Source organism: Nematolebias whitei, chromosome 6, assembly GCF_014905685.2.
Source record: "Nematolebias whitei isolate Nwh7 chromosome 6, NemWhi1, whole genome shotgun sequence".
Classification (NCBI taxonomy): domain Eukaryota; kingdom Metazoa; phylum Chordata; class Actinopteri; order Cyprinodontiformes; family Rivulidae; genus Nematolebias; species Nematolebias whitei.
Genome location: NC_056503.1, coordinates 13,479,160 through 13,498,522, shown reverse-complemented (window position 1 = coordinate 13,498,522; position 19,363 = coordinate 13,479,160). Strand labels below are relative to the sequence as shown.

Sequence of the window (19,363 nt, the reverse complement as noted above, 5' to 3'; positions counted from 1 at the left end):
CACAAGCGCTCATGCAACCCCATACCATCAGTGATGCAGGCTTCTGATCGGAGCGTTGATAACAACTTGGGCTATCCTTGTCCTCTCTGGTCCGGATGACATGGCGTCCCTGTGTTCCATAAAGAACTTCAAATCGTGAGTCATCTGACCACAGAACAGTCTTCCATTTTGCCACACTCCATTTTAAATGACCCCTGGCCCAGTGCAAATGTCTGAGCTTGTGGAGCTTGCTTAGAAATGGCTTCCTCTTTGCACTGTAGAGTTTCAGCTGGCAACAGCGGATGGCACGGTGGATTTTGTTCACTGACAATGCTTTCTGGAAGTATTCTTGAGCCCATTCTGTTATTTCCTTGACAGTGGCATTCCTGTTTGAGGTGCAGTGACGTTCAAGGGCCCGGAGATCACGAGCATCCAGTAGAGTTTTACAGCCTTGACCCTTACGCACAGCGATTGTTCCTGATTCTCTGAATCTTTTGACGATGTTATGCACGGTTGATGATGATAACTTCAAAGTCTTTGCTATTTTACGTTGGGTAACACCATTCTGGTATTGCTGCACTATCTTTCTGTGCAACAATGGTGGAATTGGTGATCCTCTTACCATCTTGGCTTCTGAGAGACACTGACACTCTGAGAAACTCTTTTTATACCCAATCATGTTTTCAATTGACCTAATTAGCATTACTTGGTCTTCCAGCTGTTTGTTATATGCTCAATTTCCTTTTGCTAGCCACTTATTGCTACTTGTCCCAACTTTTTTGGGATTTGTTGACACTGTGAAATTTTGAATCAACATATTTTCCTTTAAAATGTTACATTTACTCAGATTAAACTTTTGATCTGTCATCTATGTTATATTACAAATAAAATATTGACATTTGCCATCTCCACATCATTGCATTCAGTTTTTATTCACAATTTGTTTAGTGTCCTAACTTTTTTGGAATCCGGTTTGTAGATCTCCAGTAGAATGTAATGGGTTTGCTGGTTCTGTCTCAGTGAGGCTCAACTTGCTCGTTCTTTAAGCTTCTAATATCACAACGACTCAGTGTAGACTGATCGCTGTGAGAGTGCTTTATATTATAAGGATTATTTTTAGTCTTCACTTTGTCTTTTACATGTTTGTTTTCAGTCAATGCTCATCAAAGACCAAAGCATATAAAAACAAAGAAAGTAAAAATAACTGTAAAAGGCAATGCACTTTCTTTAATTCCTTCCAGGGTCACACGGCAGAGGTGCTCTCGTTGTGCTTTGACACAGTGGGCAGTCAACTCATCACTGGTTCCTTTGACCACACAGTTGCTATATGGGATGTTGCTTCCAAAAGGTCAACAGTATATTATCATCGTTGTTCATGACCCGCCACTTACAGTGTACTCTACACTAAACATTACAAAATACTGCACAAGTAAATACATGCTGCTTTCTTCTGTTTTCATCCTAGTCGTATGCACACTTTGATTGGTCACGTAGGAGAAATCAGTAACGCTCAGTTTAACTGGGATTGCTCCCTGATAGTTTCAGGTTCCATGGACAAAACCAGTAAGGTAAGACCATCATCTTGGAAACCCATTTTTGACAATATGAGCATGCTTTTCTTTACATACTATCTAATTCATTTTATATAACTGTTTGTATTTACTCTATAATCTCACTTCACCAAACAATAATATTTGTGACTCACAAAAACAGAAGATTATTCATATTCCGTCACCTAAAGTTTGAAACTAATTGAAAAGGTTTTGTAGGTGTTTGAAAGAAATGGCTCATGTCCCACAATATACACCTCTATTTCTCTCTCTCCGCCTCTCACCCCTTCCTGTCTTTAAGGTTTCTGTCAGTTCCAGGAGAAAAATTCAAGTTGACTTCATTAATTATGCCAGATGACTCATACTTACAAGTATAAATCCTCCACTTCACTGCACCGCTTGGGGGGGTGGGGTGGTGTGGGGGGGATGGGGGTAGAGAACAGCTAAAATAAAAGCGTCTCAGACGAAATGCTAACATGCAGTATATTTTGAGTCTTGTGTGTTTGAGTAACTCTTGTGTGAGAACGTGTAGGTTTGATTTTTTTTTTCCACACTTTTGGGCAAAGATATTTCCAGAATAATAAAAGATTTTTAATGTTCAAAACACTCAAATTAATTTAAATTATTTCTAAAAGAAGAAACAATCGGAAAAAAAAAAAAAAAAAATCATAGTAATTGGTGCCTTCTGCCGCATCAAATTTTAAGTGAATATAAAAACTGTATTTTTTTTATTTTAACATATGATATGCTTGTATTATTGGTTATAAATGCAATGCAAATCATTGTGGATTTTATTTATTTAACATCTATGTACATTTTTTGTGAAACAAGGTTACTTAATGCTAATAAAGAAACATGTATGTCTTTGTTTTATCTCTAGTCCTGTTTGATTTTTGCCTTTTTTGAACACAATATGGTTGTTATGATCAACTAAATAAGGCTGACTTGTGCTTTGTGTAGTTGTGGGAGGCTGTAGGTGGGCAGTGTGTTGCCACCCTGGCTGGACACACACAGGAGGTGTTGGACGTGTGTTTTGATTTAAGTGGTCAGCTCATCGCCACTGCTTCTGCTGATGGTGAGACACATTACACAGTATTTCAAGTCGCAATGGTAATAAATCATTTTATTATAATTAACGTTGGCTTTAAATATCCAGTTTTTATATTTTGCAGATGCTTATGTGTAGTGTTTTTTTTTTTAAATGTTGTGATATTCAGTGTAAAGCATGAACACTAAAGGGTTAATCTGTCTGTGTCTCCCTCAGGCACAGCTCGAGTATTCAGTGCAACCACACACGAGTGTCTCGTCACGCTGAGGGGACATCGTGGAGAAATTTCCAAGGTATGCTCGCAAATCCAAAGTAACTATTTCAAGAGATGTGCAATGTCACAACTGAGTGGGTTAAATTTACATTACTCTGCTCCATTCTGCAGTCAATTTATAGTTGATAATATAAAAGTATAAATCCATTTAATACAAACTAGAAACAAAAAGTTTGGCTCTGTTTGCTAAATTTTGTCCACTTTATTCCGGACTCAGTTTTACCAAAGCTACAACAGTGACGAGGTTTCACATTAAGTTTAAAATGCTGATTTTCAAAATGTAAACCAATATTTTCTTTATAATAAAATTAAAATCAAACAGACATGACGATTTTGTGCCACAAAGCAATATTTTGATATTTAAAGTGGTATTCTATGGATGTTTTCATTAGACGTAGATGAACACTGCATAATTCATTGATTCACAAAGGAAAAATCAAAATATAAGAAAATATATTGTAGTATCTGTGCAGTAGAAGTCCCTCCAAGTGTTCTCAGATTGGAACACCAGGCACAAATTCTCTCTGAGGATGAGCTAATGGCCAAGTGAGGTCAAAACTCAAGTGGATTGCTGTCATTTTAAAACAAATCCAATATCAAAATCTTCATAGATATTCAACCAAATGTTCTTTCATTGAGTTTTTGCTGTTTTTCCCCCACCAGATAATTTGCCTCGTTATGCCTAACACTGTCTGTTTGCAGCACAAGTTTCACATGAACTATTATTGTTCTTAGACCATAGTAAGACTTTGGAGTAAATAACCTTATACACTGTAAATCACCATCAAATGCAAAAATATTTGAGGCGTAAAGATTTATAAAATACTGAGTGGTTATGAAAACCTTTGGACTGGAGTTGTTTAAAGATGGCAGGAATCTGTGCAGGATGTGGAGTTGCTCTGATTAGCCGTTAGCTCGTCTCCACCGAGAGAATTTCTCTTCAAGTGAATAGACTGGTTACTGCTGGTAAAATATGGATTACTGATAATAACTCCACAAAACACCCCTCCAAAAATATTACTTATCTCTAATGACCGTCATCGGCAAACAATAAAACCTTTAAACTAATAGCTAAAATATTTAAAATGTTCTGCAATTTAACATTGCAAATAACTGGGCTGATGCTAAAACCTCTATGATATAAATAAAGATCCAATATTAGGATTGGCATCATGAATTAGTAAAAAGCAGCAATTCATAAATCTGTTGTGTAAAATAATTTCAGCCTTTTAGCTCACTACTTTTAAATAAGCCAATTGTTTCCATCCATCCATCCATCCATTTTCTTTACCCGCTTATTCCATTTTGGGTCACGGGGGTCGCTGGTGCCCATGTCCAGCAATCACTGTGCGAGGGGCGGGGTACATCCTGGATGGGTCGCAAGTCCATCACAGGGACACATAGAGACAAACGAGACAAACAACCATTCACTCTCTCACTCACACCTAGGGACAATTTAGAGTTACCAATCAGCCTAACATGCATGTTTTTGGTCTGTGGGAGGAAACCGGAGTACCCGGAGAAAACCCACGCATGCACGGAGAGAACATGCAAACTCCACCCAGAAAGGCCCCTGGACCGGGGTTTGAACCAAGGACCTGCTCGCTGAGAGGCAGCAGCTCTACCAGTTGCGTCACCGTGCTGCCCAATTGTTTCCATTACATGTAATTTGCATGTAGAAAAAATAATTTTCAGTGGTCCTAATTTTAAATGTAATATTAGCCTACACCAGGGGTCTGCAGCCTTTATGATCAAAAGAGCCATTTCTGTCCCTTCATTCACTAAATTAAACGTGTCCAGAGCCACAAAACCTGCTACAATTGACATTATCAACTGGTGGCCCATGGGCCAGTTTAAGTTTGTTAGAGGGAGCTTTTCTGGCCAGTAGGCGTGACATTATAAACATCCAATGATTGTTAACATTTATTGATATTTTTACATTTTGAGACAAAAGGAAAGACTGGATTCCATCCATCCATCCATCCATCCATCCATCCATCCATCCATCCATCCATCATCTTTACTCGCTTCTTCCTTTTCATGTTACGGGGCTCACTGGTGCCCATATCCAGGTCACAAGTATATCACAGAAGACTGGATTCTTGTAAAGAATAAAATATTATTTTTCCATTTAAAAAAAAACATCCTAAAACAATGAACTGTTTAATGTGTTTTAAAACAGTTTTAAAAACACTTACGTGTTGTTTTGTTTTGTTTTTTTATTGTGGAGAAATTGAGTATCCTACTTTGAAGAAATAAAGCATAATTTTAAAGGGTGTATAATTCCCTCTGTGTATTAGTACTATTTCCTCTGTGTATTAGTACTAGTATCCATATATTTGCAAAGGAAATGACAGGAAAACTGCTAAAACTAGTCATTTTTTGTTGGATAACGTCCTATAAATTCAGTTTTATGTTAGTTTTGGTCAAAGCTTGAAAGAGCTGCTGCAGAGCGACCAAAGAGCCACATGTGGCTCCAGAGCTGCAGGTTGCAGACCCCTGGCCTCCAGTGTACATCAATGCTATGCTAAAATATATAAATATAAATGTATCACTAATAAGAATTTATTATTTATTTATAATGCTTTAAAAATAGTACTGCTGAAGTGAAGAGAGCAGCGCTGGTTTCAGTCCCAAACTGTCACTTTGATCTTGTACCATCACTTTGTACATTTCAACCTGAGTATTACATTTCATAACATAAATCCCATAGTCTGAAAAAAAAACATAACCTTGTGTTACAGGGATTTGTGAAGTCAAACTGACACGTTTTGCATTATTTATGTATGTCTGGCTAAGTACTGACCCTGTTCTTTGATAAAAGTGATTTTTCCATTAGCTATGCATGCATGTGGCTCAGAGGGGTTCTTTCTGAATGTCTTTCCTGAAACACAGACCGTCAGTAAAAGTAACACCAACAGCCTGGATAGATGATCGTTCCAGAGGATTATGACACTAATCTCTTCCTAACAGGACACTTCCCCCACCCTCCTGCATACATTTTTACCATTTTCACAGATCTTTCATTCTATTTCAGCTAAGTATGCCTTTCCTGTTGATTTCATTATGTCCTCGCATCCTTTATTACCCGTTAATCTTGGTAATCTTTCTGTTATTTAGGAAAAAATATAAATGATGGACTATTAACAAAATGAAGCTGATTCTAAAGACAAGAATGTGTCTCCAAGTGGTTTTTGGAGTATTTTCATACTGATTTTCATGCCAGGAATTCACAAGATTTTCATTTTCATACATAATAATAAAGGAAATTATTCTCATCTTAGATGCACCATTAGCTTTGCATGTGTGTGTGTGTGTGTGTGTGTGTGTGGGGGGGGGGATCTTGAGTCAAGCTTCTTAATGGAAAAATCCTCTCTGAAATGAAATATTTTGCTCATGGTATAACATAAAGATCTAGTTGTGAATGTAATCTAATCATGTTAGATCTAAGTACAATAGAATGACCACAAGATGGACGCTCACACAGTGGAAGAATAAATGAGAAAAATGCCATTATGACTGTTTCATTAAGTAACAATATAGATCAGAGCATCCAAACATCCTCTTTGACATGCCAGTTTATACAGCACCTATTTTTAGAGACAACGCTCTAAAGAGCTTTACAACTCAGCATAACGTAAAGTTTATGCTGTTCAGATATTTATATTTGTGCCCATTTTTTATTTTCTGTCCACTGAAATTCACATTCTCTTAATTTTCAAATTCATTAGAGCCTCTATTTTTATCCTGCTCCAGCCTTTAGCTTTTATATTTAGCCACTTTTCAAGTACCGTATTTTCTGTCGTACATGTCGTTCTGTCGTATCAGTATAAGTCGCATGAGTCCAAATATGTGAAACGTAAAGTAAGTGGAAAAATCCATAAATACGTCACTTTGCTGTATACGTCACATCCATTATGTGTCACCGCTGACGCGTCGCGATTGTTGCATGTCACCATTGACAACCCGGAAATGTGGGCCGGTGCTGTGCCAAAAATCGATATGGTGGCCGCGGGAGCGTTCACTGAAAGATTTGAACAAGAATTGAACAAGATTAACACTTAAAAACAATTATTTGTTTGCCCGACTTTATAGTACATGCGTGTCTCAGTCTAACGTTTGTTTAATAAAAGGACTTTAACGGTCAGATCAGCTGTATTTCAAAAGTATTCGCTGCCTCGGTGCTCCGGGAATGCGCAGACAGAGCAAAAAGGAAGGAGGAACACTGTGCGTTTCATCGAAATTTAACAAGATAAGCACCTAAAACAATTATTTATTTGCTCGACATTACAGTAAAGGTGTGTCTCAGTTTAACTTGTACTTCATAAATGTACTTCACTGGTCAAATCAGCTGCATTTTGATGCGGCGATGCAGAGAAATGCAGCTGATTTGACAGTTGCTCCAAGCGAGCTGGACGACAGTGGCAGACTATGGCAAGCCGATTGTGTCATTAATAGCCATTTTTACCTATTACAATGACATGCCATACTACTCAAGTGCCATCTAGTGGCTGAAAATGGTAGTGTTCAATATTTTCAGTCAGAATGAATGAAAACGGTCATATCTCAGCCAAAAATTGGTTTATAAATATGGAAAAAAAATCCATAAATACGTTGCTTCCAGGTATAAGTCGCAGGGCATGCAAATATTGCAAAAAATGTGACTTGTAGGCCAAAAAATATGGTACATTAAGTTTGAAATTTGATTTCTGCCTTATCCTTTATTATCAATTTAAAGTTTTATTAACTTTTTTTTAATTTTTATTATTATTAAAGACACTCTTGACAGTAAAGGCCATCTAGAGCTTATTTGATATGATCCTTCTCTTATTGTTAGGCTATAAGGGATTACTAATTCTGAGCTGTAGTACGATTACCTTATATTTTTTTCAATCATTTCCACTAAAGCCAGCATCTTACTGGGCTGTGAATGGTGGTGACAAATTGCGAACACATTTACGAGGGAATTTCTGAAAGATGTCTTGAAAGATTCACGGGAGTTCTCAGTGTTTCTTGTGAGTTACAGACTCTTATTCTCATGTTGCATGAAGTTTGAATATGTTAAAAAAAAATTCTTGCAAAATAGTCACATAGTCGTGGGCATTTTGAAACTACGTCAAGTCTTTCTCAATTTTGTTTCCGTACTTCGAGACTGCTTGAGCAGCGTTTTTCATCCAAATGTATGAGAACACTTAAATTTGTCTCAAATGTTGCCAGGGCTTTGCTAGATGTGGTCTTCAGTGTGCTTTCAAATAAAATTTGCATGATTTTTCACAATTTTATAACTCTAGCTAGTCTTATGTTGTACCTCAAATTACTTTGTTTCTAAAACATCAAAAAAGTTTTACTTCACCTATTTCCTTTCACATTGTTTATCCACTATTTCTACCCAACGTTCTAATTTAACACTCTGTTGGTCACAAGTGCTCACCTCTTCTATGTCTCTGTGTAGATCTGCTTCAGCCCCCAGGGCAGCAGGGTCCTGACTGCCAGCGCAGACAAGACGGCACGATTGTGGGACGTTCAGTCTGGAACCTGCCTTCAAGTCCTGGAGGGCCACACGGACGAGATCTTTTCTAGTGTTTTTAACTACGAGGGTGACACAATTATTACAGGTACCACCGAGACGCCACCTCTGGCAGTCACATTTTAATCCGACATCCCACCACGGTTAAAACATCACCCTGAGGGGTAAATAAAACTCACCATGCCAGATGTCAGAAGTGCTTAATTGCAAACATCAGATGAGAAGCATGCAGCTGAGTTCCTCTGTGCAACCACCTGTGTATGTGTGTGCTCCTCTGCAGGCAGCAAAGATAATACTTGTCGAATCTGGTACTGACCTGTCGCTCAACCCATCGGTGACTCGGGAGCACAGAAACATGGATACAAATATCAAGTGTGGATGACCAGCTCAAAAAGAACCTGTTGTCACAAAGAAATAAAGACTTCTTTACAAATTCTGTAAGTGTGACGTATGAAGGGTATAAATAATGAGCTCGATGTTCAAATGTGCACCAAAAACTTTTTTTTTTTAAAACAACTGACTGTTAAAATACGGTCCAATTAATTTGTTCAAATAAAATTTAATTAATCAAATGTTTCCTGTAGTTTGCACCACACCCTAATTCTCAATTGTGTTGTTCCCCAACAACTAGTTGCATGCCAGTCTGTATAAATTACAAAAAAATAAAATATAAACAGAATATGCCCTTACAGATCTGTGATTATACACATCATGACATGAAAACAAAAAGTATACGAATCAGAAATGATCTTAGAAAAGTCTTTTTTGCTGCCTGTCTATTTGAGGAGGCTTAAAGGGCCATTTTCAAACAATTCAAAGTTCATCATTCCGCAGAGTGAACCAATTATTCACAAGAGAAAAACACTTGAGCTCTCATAAATGTACATCGCAGCAAGTTCACCTGAAGGTCAGACTGTCTGAGACTCAGAGAACCTGGTCAAAATAAGCAACATCTCTAACTCTGTAGTGTGCAGCGTGCTGAATGTTAAAGTTCATGACATTATAACAACAAAACAGACTGAACAAATGCTGCACGTTTATTTTCACATAAACGTGCAGCACGTCCTCTGTAGAAAAGCTGATAGAGGGGTGAATGACTTGAGGTTTTTTTTGCAAATGCTTGACTTGAATACCTTAAAGTTCTTGTATCAACCACAAACTCCTCTACATATTAAAGTATTAAAGAGACAAATTTGAGTTAATTTAAAATGTGGAAGAAAAAAAAAGGGTTATGCAAAAATACAAAAAACATCCGAATATAGTAACTTATGTAGTCAAAGCCCAAGTTTTACCCTAAATAAAATGCTTTCCTGGCACTATGGGAGAGCTGGATGTTAACGAACTGAAGCAACATTATACAAAGAGTGGGTCAAAATTCAACCAACACAACAATATGAGAAACTGAGGAGGTCAAACTAAATATTTCAAACTATAACTTAAAGGTGGTTAAAGAAAATACTAAATATTTGCTCTATTGAGTTTTTAATGCATCTTTTTCTGGATTGTGGTTTACAATAATTATTGATCATATGCAATACTTCATCTATTTTTGCTCATCTGAAGTTGCATTTACATCATTTCAAAGGACCAGATGAGTTTCATAATTATAACTATTATAATTGATATAACTTGTTATCACTTATCTCAGGGTTCTGCAACCTTTGCGATAAAAATAATTTAGCCACTTTTCTTACTATGACGTGTCTGGAGCTGCAAAACCTGCTACAGCTGTGTACTGTCAACTGGTGGCCCATGGACCACTAGAAGTTTGCTGGAGAAGGCTTTTCCAGCCAGTAGGGGGTGATATTATAAAACTAAAAATGTCTATTATTAACATGTATTGATCTTTTTACATTTTATTACAAAATAAAAGACCAGATTCATGTAAAGAAAGAAAAAAATATATAATTTTGAACAACTTTATAAAAGTTAAAACACTGAACTCTGCAGGCCGATGTGAACTCTTATTTGTTGAAGAATTAAGTTTCCCACTTAAAGCATAAAATTAAAGACGATATAAAATTAGGCCAGTTTGTTGGATATCCAGTTACATTTTAAAGAAAAATAAATACTTTTGTTTACTTTGACTTTGTTTTTTGCATTTTATTCTTAGTGTTATCAAAGATACTCATCATATTCCTTCTCAGCAGCTTGTCTTAAAGATATTCCAAAACATTCTGGTGGTTTTCAGAGAAAGATCTCGCTGTGAGACTGGAAGTTGACTTAAAGTGTCTAACAAACTACTAGCATGATGTAGTCCATGTGTTTTACGCCTTGTATTTGTACTATTCTTCATATATTTGAAAATGACAGGAAATCTGATAAAACTAGCCATTTTCATTGTTGGCAATAATTTAAATAAAATTCAGTTTTGATTTTGGTCAAAGCCTGAAGGAGCCGCTGCAGAGGGACCAAAGAGCCACATGTGGCCCCAGAGCCGCAGGTTGCAGACCCCTGACTTATCTGTACATATACCTTAATAAAAGTTTAACCTTTATGATAAAAGAGCACATTTGCTGTGCACACATTTTTATGCTTTAGAGGGGGAAATATCAGTGAATTTTAGCTTTGTCTTGCAAAACAAACAACAACAAAAACAAGGCGCCTGTTCCGTGTTTATAACAGAATCAGACACGGCAGCTGGACAGACATGTCTGTCTGCAGGTAAAGACCTGATCTGATGATCCTTCTGCTGAGCGGTAAACAAGACCCAGATCACTCATTCTTCACATCACAGAAATTTATTCATGTCAAAAGATAAATACATTCAGTTCTACTGTGACAGAGTTGATAGCTGAAACGTGTGCTTGTTTTTTTTTTCCTTTCGACGTTGATGTAACACAAATTTATCACTAAGTAGAGAAATAGACAGACTAACTCCACATACAAATTCAACATTACAAACCTGACGTTGTCTTTTGGACAGAGTAAAAGCTAAAGAGAGCAGTCCACTACTCCAAGGTGCAACAGTTCCAAATCTACAGTATTTACAGTTACAGCTATCCAAAATAATCACTTCTCAAGAAACGGTAAGAAAATCACAGATTTACTTAGAAATAAATGTCAGAATAGTCACAACAGAGGTGATACATTGGCCAGTGAAGACAATAAAGACATATAAGTGTTTTGCTGAAAGCAAATAAGCAGAATCTAAATGGAAAGAACAAATTGACAAAGCTTTTTGGGACTCGTTTAAACCGTTTGGACACAAGAGGTTTCAGCATGTGACTTGTGAGCAACACGTAACCTGATTTTCCTATTCTCTGTTGGTCGTTGGCCCACTAGGTGTTGATTTGGAATCAATAAATCAATACATACTTTAGCTGTGATTTTTTTTTTTTTATTAGCTCGTGTTTATTCTGTACAGTTTGTGTGTAGCTTACTAGAGAGAAAAATCTGAAAACAACAACATGCTTTAGTTAAAGGGAGACTTTTTGACTCAAAGATCAGGCGAGATAAATTTCTCAAGTTTGCCGACTAAGCTGTATAGTCAGCTTGCAGTAAGAGACACTTGGTGTGGTGCGACTATGTTGGGCAGACACTTAAGGACGAACTGCGATTATGCTATGAAGAGTGAGCGAGTGTGTTTCTGTTTGCAGTTAATCTGTCTCTAAACTGTTTCCAGAAGCCAGTCAAACAGGCTGGCCTGGAGAGACCGTCCCACCTCTTCCTCGGTCTCGTGTAGCTTACAGAACTGAACCACAGCGCCGAACAGGTCTGCAATCCGCCACGCCTTCTGAGCCATCAAGTGGACCACCCTCTGAAACTGAGAGAAAACAGATCAAAGCTAAAACGACAATAATCTGTATGAGTGTATAAACTATTACCTTTAAAAGGACAGCTCAAAATGTTTGAGGTGGAGATCCGTTGAAAAGTTATGGACAATTATGATTTTACCAACTATATCATGGTTCCCAACCTTGGTCCCTGAGGAACACCATCCTGCATGTTTTAATTATACTCCCCTGTTCTGCAGAAGCCTGTTAATAACCCATCAGGTGTGTCAAAGCATGAAACAACTAAAACATGCAGGATGGTGTTCCTCAGGGACCTGGGTTGGGAACCACAATGTTATGTAAAAGTGACCACAATATAAATGTCTGTGTTAACATTTGGATGAACCTCGATAAAATGTTTGCGACTGGAGTTGTTTTAGGAAGGCAACGATCTCTTTGGTCTTGACCACACTTGGAATAGCCATTAGCTTGTCAGTCAAGTCATAAATAAACATCATTTCCCTAATTTAGGTTGCTCACAGAGCCATCTACAACAAGTAAGATAATAATTACTCATAGCCTTTCTATAAACTCCTACTTCAAAATATCTGAGCTACAGCTATAACAGTTTTATTTTAGTGATAAAGTAACACAGTTGGTAATGTGGCCTTGTAACTAAAATTCAATACATACTCAGGTAAACTGCTGTTTTAATGTACTTTGTAACTGTTTTTACCTTTGCAACCTTTTTCTCTTTGGTCTTCCTGAAGTAGAGAGCAGGAAGTCCCAATTCTGAGGCAGCGATCCACTGCAGGGCCACTCTGAGCTCATAGTCCATGCACTCCTGCTCGAGGTCACAGTTTACAACTAAAAGCTGCCTGAGGTTGCTGCTGCCGACGCCTGCTGGAGCTCCTGGAGTGCTCCCTGAAAGATCAAAGGAAAGTGATGTACTGTGCAAGAGCTCATCCCTGCGTAAAAAAAACTTCTATACTCTGTTAACCATCAAAGTACTGGTACTGCACTGAGACACAATGGATTCTGTTCTTTTGCTAGAACTTCAAACAGAAAAGTTTGCATTTAATTATAGAGTTTGTTTGAGCTTTATAAAATGCATTTATCTTGGTGTTACTATTGCTTTGAAAAAAGTATAAATCACCAAAGATGACCTTAATTGTGAAACACTTATGCACCAGGGGCTTGTTTTGTGTAGTTGGAAATTGTTGATTGATTAGAGGAATACGTGCCTAATGTGTTATGTTGTTTGTCCATATATATGGAATGGTAACAGAGAAAAAAACAAAGAGAAAGGTTTATTTGCAAATTGCATGAGTGGCATAAACTGAAACAGGTTTAAAATTGGAACAACCACACAGAACCACATATAACAATAACATATTTCTGGTCAGGTAAGCTGTATGACTAGTTAAGTCTTTCATAGCAGCTGCTGCCATGAAACACATGCGATCGTGTAAGTGTCCATACATTTTGGAGTCAACCTGAGTTGTATTTTGATTGATGTTCTAGCAAAAAAAATGAATAGGTATAACATGTGGGAAAAAAAGGTGTGACCTCAGTTAAAAAAAATAAAATCTTGTACAAAGTCTGTGTACTAAGTTTGGTGGTAATGATGGTGGAGAGTGAGATGAGATGAAATTTATTCTCATAGGAATCTCTGATCACTCTTACCGAAAACACTGATTTTGCTTTCTGCCTGCTGGCCTTTATCTTTCACCTCACTGCAAGGAGATAAATATTAAAAATGAATTTTTTTTGCCAAGAATAGAACCTTTAAGTTGAAATGTCTGAGACAGGAAACATGCAGCAATGGACAACATAGAACAGAAAGACACTTGTCAATTTCTACTGGTAATTTCCTAAAAACACAGCTTTAAAGCAAAAATGAACAGTTTACATCTTGTTTTATTAATTCAAATATTACATTGTTCTTTTTATTTAAACGTTTTAGAGCTCAGTCTTTTTGGGAGAATATAAAGAATTAAAATAATGAACGCTGCAAGCCTTAGAGAAATTGGCATCTTTTATTTCTATATTCAGAATCAACTTTAACTTTTAGTCATTGCACAGTTAAGTACAGCGTAATTTTGTTCCGTACAGCCGTCTGAAGGATAGACGAAGTGTACCGGGGCTGCAGCTTTCTATGAAGCGCTGCCCTTATCACTTAGACAAGACAAGGGGAAGAAAACATGAGGAGACAAGGTATAAAAAAAGACCTCTCACACCGTGTCCTTGACACAGGGCACAGTGTAAGGAAGCAAAACAGTCTACCTCAGTAAGCAACATAGAAAGACAATACATTTTGCGGGGGGGAGGACGGCAAGACGGTGAGATTGTCCATGAACACTTCCAGATAGTTTCCATAGTCCTGATAAAGATGGTACAATGTCTCTCAGCCAGTCCACTCTGATAAGGGTCGGGGGAGGGTGGCAGTAATGGGGAAGAGCGTCTCTTTTTTCATAACATCCAAGGAGAAAATTGAGATAGTCAGCCTTCCAAGGCCAGGGCCAGACTCAGATTTCAACATCTTTTACAGTCTCGCTAGTACATCTCATGGCGACTCCAAACAGCCAAATTGTGATTACTTATTGCAAAGTCGGGCTTACAAACTTCTCCAAGACCTATTCCTTCCAACCATCCATGAACACTGCCACAAAGTCCCACAGTCCTGCCTGCTCAGCTCTGGTACAGGTCCACAGATTGTTCACACAGAGTCTAAGTGTTTCCGAGCCCTGCAAACACATACCAGACAGCTTAAACAGCTGCTGACGTTTTCAAATTTGTTGACAATCCAGATTTCCACCAATTCCAAAAAGTAGAATCCAGTTATCATAAATCCAATTATGTTTCTGGGGTAAGAGGGCTCTCCTTCAGCCTGTCTTCTTGTTGAGAAAATTTGATCAACTGCATTGAGAGACCAGCTGAACAAATTCATAGTTTACAAGTCGGAAGGTATGCTAAAAGGGGCTCTGAAGAAGGTTGCACAAGACAAAGGGCCAAGCACGGGAGGGGAGGCAGGAGAGGGATCTCATCATTATCTGATGAGAGATATGTCCATCTTTCAGAGTGAGAACACAAGAAAAAAGTGGCACGCTATCTGCTACTTTTGTTAAAAGAAATCAACCCCAGCACTAATTTAACTCAGGTGGAAGAATATACCTGATCAATGTGCTCTGAGTAGGAGCATCTGAAAAGGCCTCCAGGTCAACCAGACCGAGGCTTGATGTGCTACTAGTACCATTCCTGCAGTAGAAAGAAAAAAACAAAATAAAATTAATATCATGCTGTTTGATAAAAGCAAAAGTCAAAGACAACAATACATGTAATGTTATTAGCCGGTGGTCAGCATGAAAAAAGCAGCTATAGCTGAAGTAGATGTGATGGCTGGGACATTTTGGAACAAAACAAGCTTCTGATTATGATGAGGAGGAGGTTTAGTTGAAGTGGGTAGGGTGGACAGGCAGGGCTGAAGGCTCCACCTTTGTGTTACAATATGGATTAGGGATGAGTGGCTTTTCAACTTGTACCTCATTGGACTGAGATTGTTGGCCATTATAGTTAGACACAAAATTAGATGTAGGTATGCATAGTTGGTTTCATATGTCACCTAACACTCCCACATTCATCTCACATTTCTTGAACTTTCAAAGAAACTAAAATAAAAAAGTTCAAGATGGGTTCCAAACACTTGTGATGACTTTGTGATTTGATTTGTGATTTGAAGTATTGTGTCAGGAATTTATCAAACGTTCAAAATGTCAGTGACACGACACAGAGGTCCTTGGACTTTCACATGTTGAATCCTCGTGAATGTCATGAGGCGTTTTGGAAGCCCCTTCATGATTTGTCACCATTAGTCACAGTCCAGTGAGATACAGGCTTTATAGTAAGCAGGAAAATCAGGTGCTGGCAAGGAGCAATAGTTGTTACTGTAAATGCAGAAATCACCCTAATATCACTGCTACACTGAGCACATGACACTATCACTCTTCTTCCTCTGATTAATTTTCAGGCTGTCCACACTGTAACAGTTTTTATAAATGTTTGTGTATATGCAAAAATTTCATTTATATGAGTTGAGGCTTGTGGCCACACTAGAAAGAGTGTTTTAAGAGCCCAAAAGTTGTATTTTCTTTTTTTTGTTTTAAGTTCCAGAGTGAAAAATTAGAATGCCACCCTTTCATTTTTTGTGTGTGCAGACAACTAAAATGCAACCGTTTGAAAATGATGATGTCATATACCCACCTCTAATTTACCCTATGACCTGAGTCATCTTCTTCTTGCTGTGTTTATGTTTTACCCCCGGTGTGTTAGCTTTGTGTACGCATGCCCCACACCTTGGTTCCTGTCGGTGTGTTTTTGTGGCATCGTTACAGTGATATGAACTGGTCTGGTATACAAGGTTTTGGGTTGCTTTTGGGTATTCCCATGCAAATTAGGACATCCATTCATCCATTATCTTTACCCATTTCTTCGTTTTCGGGTTGCAGGGGTCACTGGTACCCATATCCAGCCATCACTGTGCCAGAGGCGGGGGACATCCTGGACAATGTCTCCAGTCCATCAGGGGACACACGGAGACAAACGAGACAAACAACCATTCACTCTCTCACTCACACCTAGGGACAATTTAGAGTTACCAATCAGCCTAACTTGCATGTTTTTGGTCTGTGGGAGGAAACCGGAGTACCCGGAGATAACCCACACATGCACAGAGAGAACATGCAAACTCCACCCAGAAAGGCCCCCGGCTTGGATTTGAACCGGGATAACCTGCTTTCTGAGAGGCAGCAGCTCTACCAACTGCGCCGCATTTCTAGAAAAAGTGCTGTATATAAAAGGACATTTTTTAAAAATGATAAATGAAAGATTATTGACTTAAAAACTGTTCCTGTGTGGACGAGGCCATATGTCAACGGCTGTGGAAGGAAATATAAATGAGCATGCAGCTAATATTTGGGCCATTATTGAGGCACATTACTTGTTTTAGTAGCAAATTAGGACATTTAATTTCAGCTTGTATCATCATTAAATGCAAACAAGAAAATGTAGTGACTGTTCCACGCTGAACATTTAGTATGAAACATAGTTCTGTAGCACTGCAGCCTAATACTAGTAATCTGAAGAGTAGGCAGAGTCAAGCCCTTGTATGGCTTTATTTTTTGCAAAGCACTGTTATACTGTAGCTGGTGTGGGGGGAGAGAGTCAGCTGGCACTGGCACACTGTAGCAATGGTCCAATGAGGTGGGGTGAGGGTGGGCACAACGGCATTTGGAGCAGCACCGAGGAGCGATGGTTACTGACCCCTCACTCAGCTGGATAAAACTACTGGTCTCCTCGTGTGGATCATCTTCAGGGGTTACATGAGACCAGCTCCCCATGCTCTCTTCACTGCTAGCACTCATTGAACGTTTGTCCCTCTTCACTACTGCAGCCACCACAGCAGCTGGTTTGTCCCTCTCACTGCCAGGAGGAGAGCAAACCGCAAAATGGTGGGAGTGACCAGCAACTGGTTGTGCACAATGTCGGCTAAACTTCTATTTATGTTTTTATTTGTTTATGCATTCTTTTTGTTTAGGCTAATAAGTATTTTTCATATCAGCATTGAGACCATTTATGATAGTCATTATGATACACATTAACATTTTATAAATCAGAAGCCTTTGGAAACTGAAACAACCGGGCACCATGTAAACAGAAAGCTAATTTATTTCATTGTCTTCCATGCATCAACAAACTGTATTTCACCTGGGAACTAATAGAATTTTTGGTGTTCTTTTTTTTAAAAACTTATTAAATTAAGTCATAATTAGATATTTGAGGGTTGCCATCCTCAACAATTCATGAGGGAAATCAGGTTTAATTGAACAGGAGAATGATTGAGTTCCGCTCTCGCACAAGGGACAACCAAATGCACTCCACTTGTTTCAAGGATTACATGTGCTGTGAAGCGGAAAGAAGCATGTCCTGACTCACTCAAAGCCTGTGAGACTGACAGCTTCTCCTTTCGTTTACAGTTGAATATGGCTTATTTGGAGGATGCAGTCTATGGAAATACATGAGGTTACATTGCGATGTTACTTTAGACTTACTGTACATAGAGATAAATTAGTTGTTTAGCATGCATTTTTTTCAACATGTAAACTTCTTGTGGCTTTAAAAGACAAATGAAAAATAATGGAACGTTGTTAGAAATTATTTTAGTTTAGTTTATTTTTTCTATGTACAAAATGACCCTGTCTAACAAGTCTTTTGGATGTCACTTCTTGGTTTTCGGTTGTTTCTTTTTGGGTTATAAGGCTTACTTGAGATAATTGTTCTTAAGTTCCCTCTAAAGTCATAGATCACAACTGACTATTGAGTTTTCATTTAACATTACAGTAGTACAATTGATGTATGTTAAAGACAATTGTCTTACTTGGAAAGTTTAATTTTGCCTAAGAGCAAAATATTTTCTGCCAACTCCTGGATGTTTTCTTCCAGGGTCCTGTTCCAAAGGAAGTTCTATTTCGTATAAGCTTTGCCCTTTAAGGTTGTCGCTGATGGGTTTATCCCGATATGCGTAGCATTGCACTGAACAGCCTTAAAGGGCTATGCTGATACTCATAGAATCTGGGGTTACAGTACGTAACCAACGGTTTCAGGTCTAACAATCACCACCAAGGTCTTGTGATGGACTAATGGCCTGTATAAAGTGGATGTCACTTCTTACCCACAGACTGCCATGATAGGCTACAACCATAAATTTAATATATGGATACATCACCATCAAGTTCATTTTGATTGTAGAAACTTTCTTATCCAAATGCTCATTTGGGCTAGAAAATAAAACTTTCAAAGATCAGTTTTCTAGCTTACATAAACCACTAAGAAACAATGTTAAAATTTTGAAGAAGAATTTGCACTTGAATACTTCTAAGCTTAAAATATACATTCATTTTAAACTGTCAAACTAGTTAAAATAAATAAATAAATAAATAATACATTTTGTAGTGGTCCTGAGCAAGACCAGACTTGAATCCCATCTAGTTACCAATGGAAGACACTGAGTACTTGAGTCATCTAATTCACAACTTGAAGGTAATGGCAAAAGTAGAAAGGCCTTATAATCCAGGGTAGAGACTTTTTCTTAACCAAAGATTTTATGTTGACCTTGTCACAATTTTTCTTTTGCAGATCATCCATCTAAACACAGGTAGGTGCATGCATGTATGTATGTATGTATGTATGTATGTATGTATGTATGTATGTATG

General features: G+C 38.0%; 2 protein-coding genes across 3 annotated transcripts in view; one reads left to right on the top strand and one right to left on the bottom strand.

Moving 5' to 3' along the window:
- daw1 (dynein assembly factor with WDR repeat domains 1) overlaps positions 1–8,722 on the top strand; it is a 23,789-nt gene extending 15,067 nt beyond the window's left edge. Inside the window, exons 8-13 of the mRNA XM_037677403.1 lie at positions 1,221–1,327; positions 1,445–1,547; positions 2,490–2,604; positions 2,794–2,870; positions 8,304–8,466; positions 8,659–8,722. Coding sequence (XP_037533331.1) covers positions 1,221–1,327; positions 1,445–1,547; positions 2,490–2,604; positions 2,794–2,870; positions 8,304–8,466; positions 8,659–8,693 — 600 coding nt within the window. The 3' untranslated portion in view covers positions 8,694–8,722. The remainder of the gene's footprint in view (positions 1–1,220; positions 1,328–1,444; positions 1,548–2,489; positions 2,605–2,793; positions 2,871–8,303; positions 8,467–8,658) is intronic.
- A 2,925-nt stretch (positions 8,723–11,647) lies between these two features.
- LOC119410519 (SPHK1 interactor, AKAP domain containing) overlaps positions 11,648–19,363 on the bottom strand; it is a 49,644-nt gene continuing 41,928 nt past the window's right edge. The window contains exons 8-12 of one of the 2 annotated variants that reach the window (XM_037677399.1): positions 17,414–17,572; positions 15,269–15,352; positions 13,781–13,830; positions 12,831–13,018; positions 11,648–12,144 (exon numbers count right to left, since the gene is read on the bottom strand). In XM_037677399.1, the coding sequence (XP_037533327.1) occupies positions 11,989–12,144; positions 12,831–13,018; positions 13,781–13,830; positions 15,269–15,352; positions 17,414–17,572 (637 nt within the window). In that variant the 3' untranslated portion in view covers positions 11,648–11,988. The remainder of the gene's footprint in view (positions 12,145–12,830; positions 13,019–13,780; positions 13,831–15,268; positions 15,353–17,413; positions 17,573–19,363) is intronic. The other variant, XM_037677400.1, reaches the window with a different exon arrangement.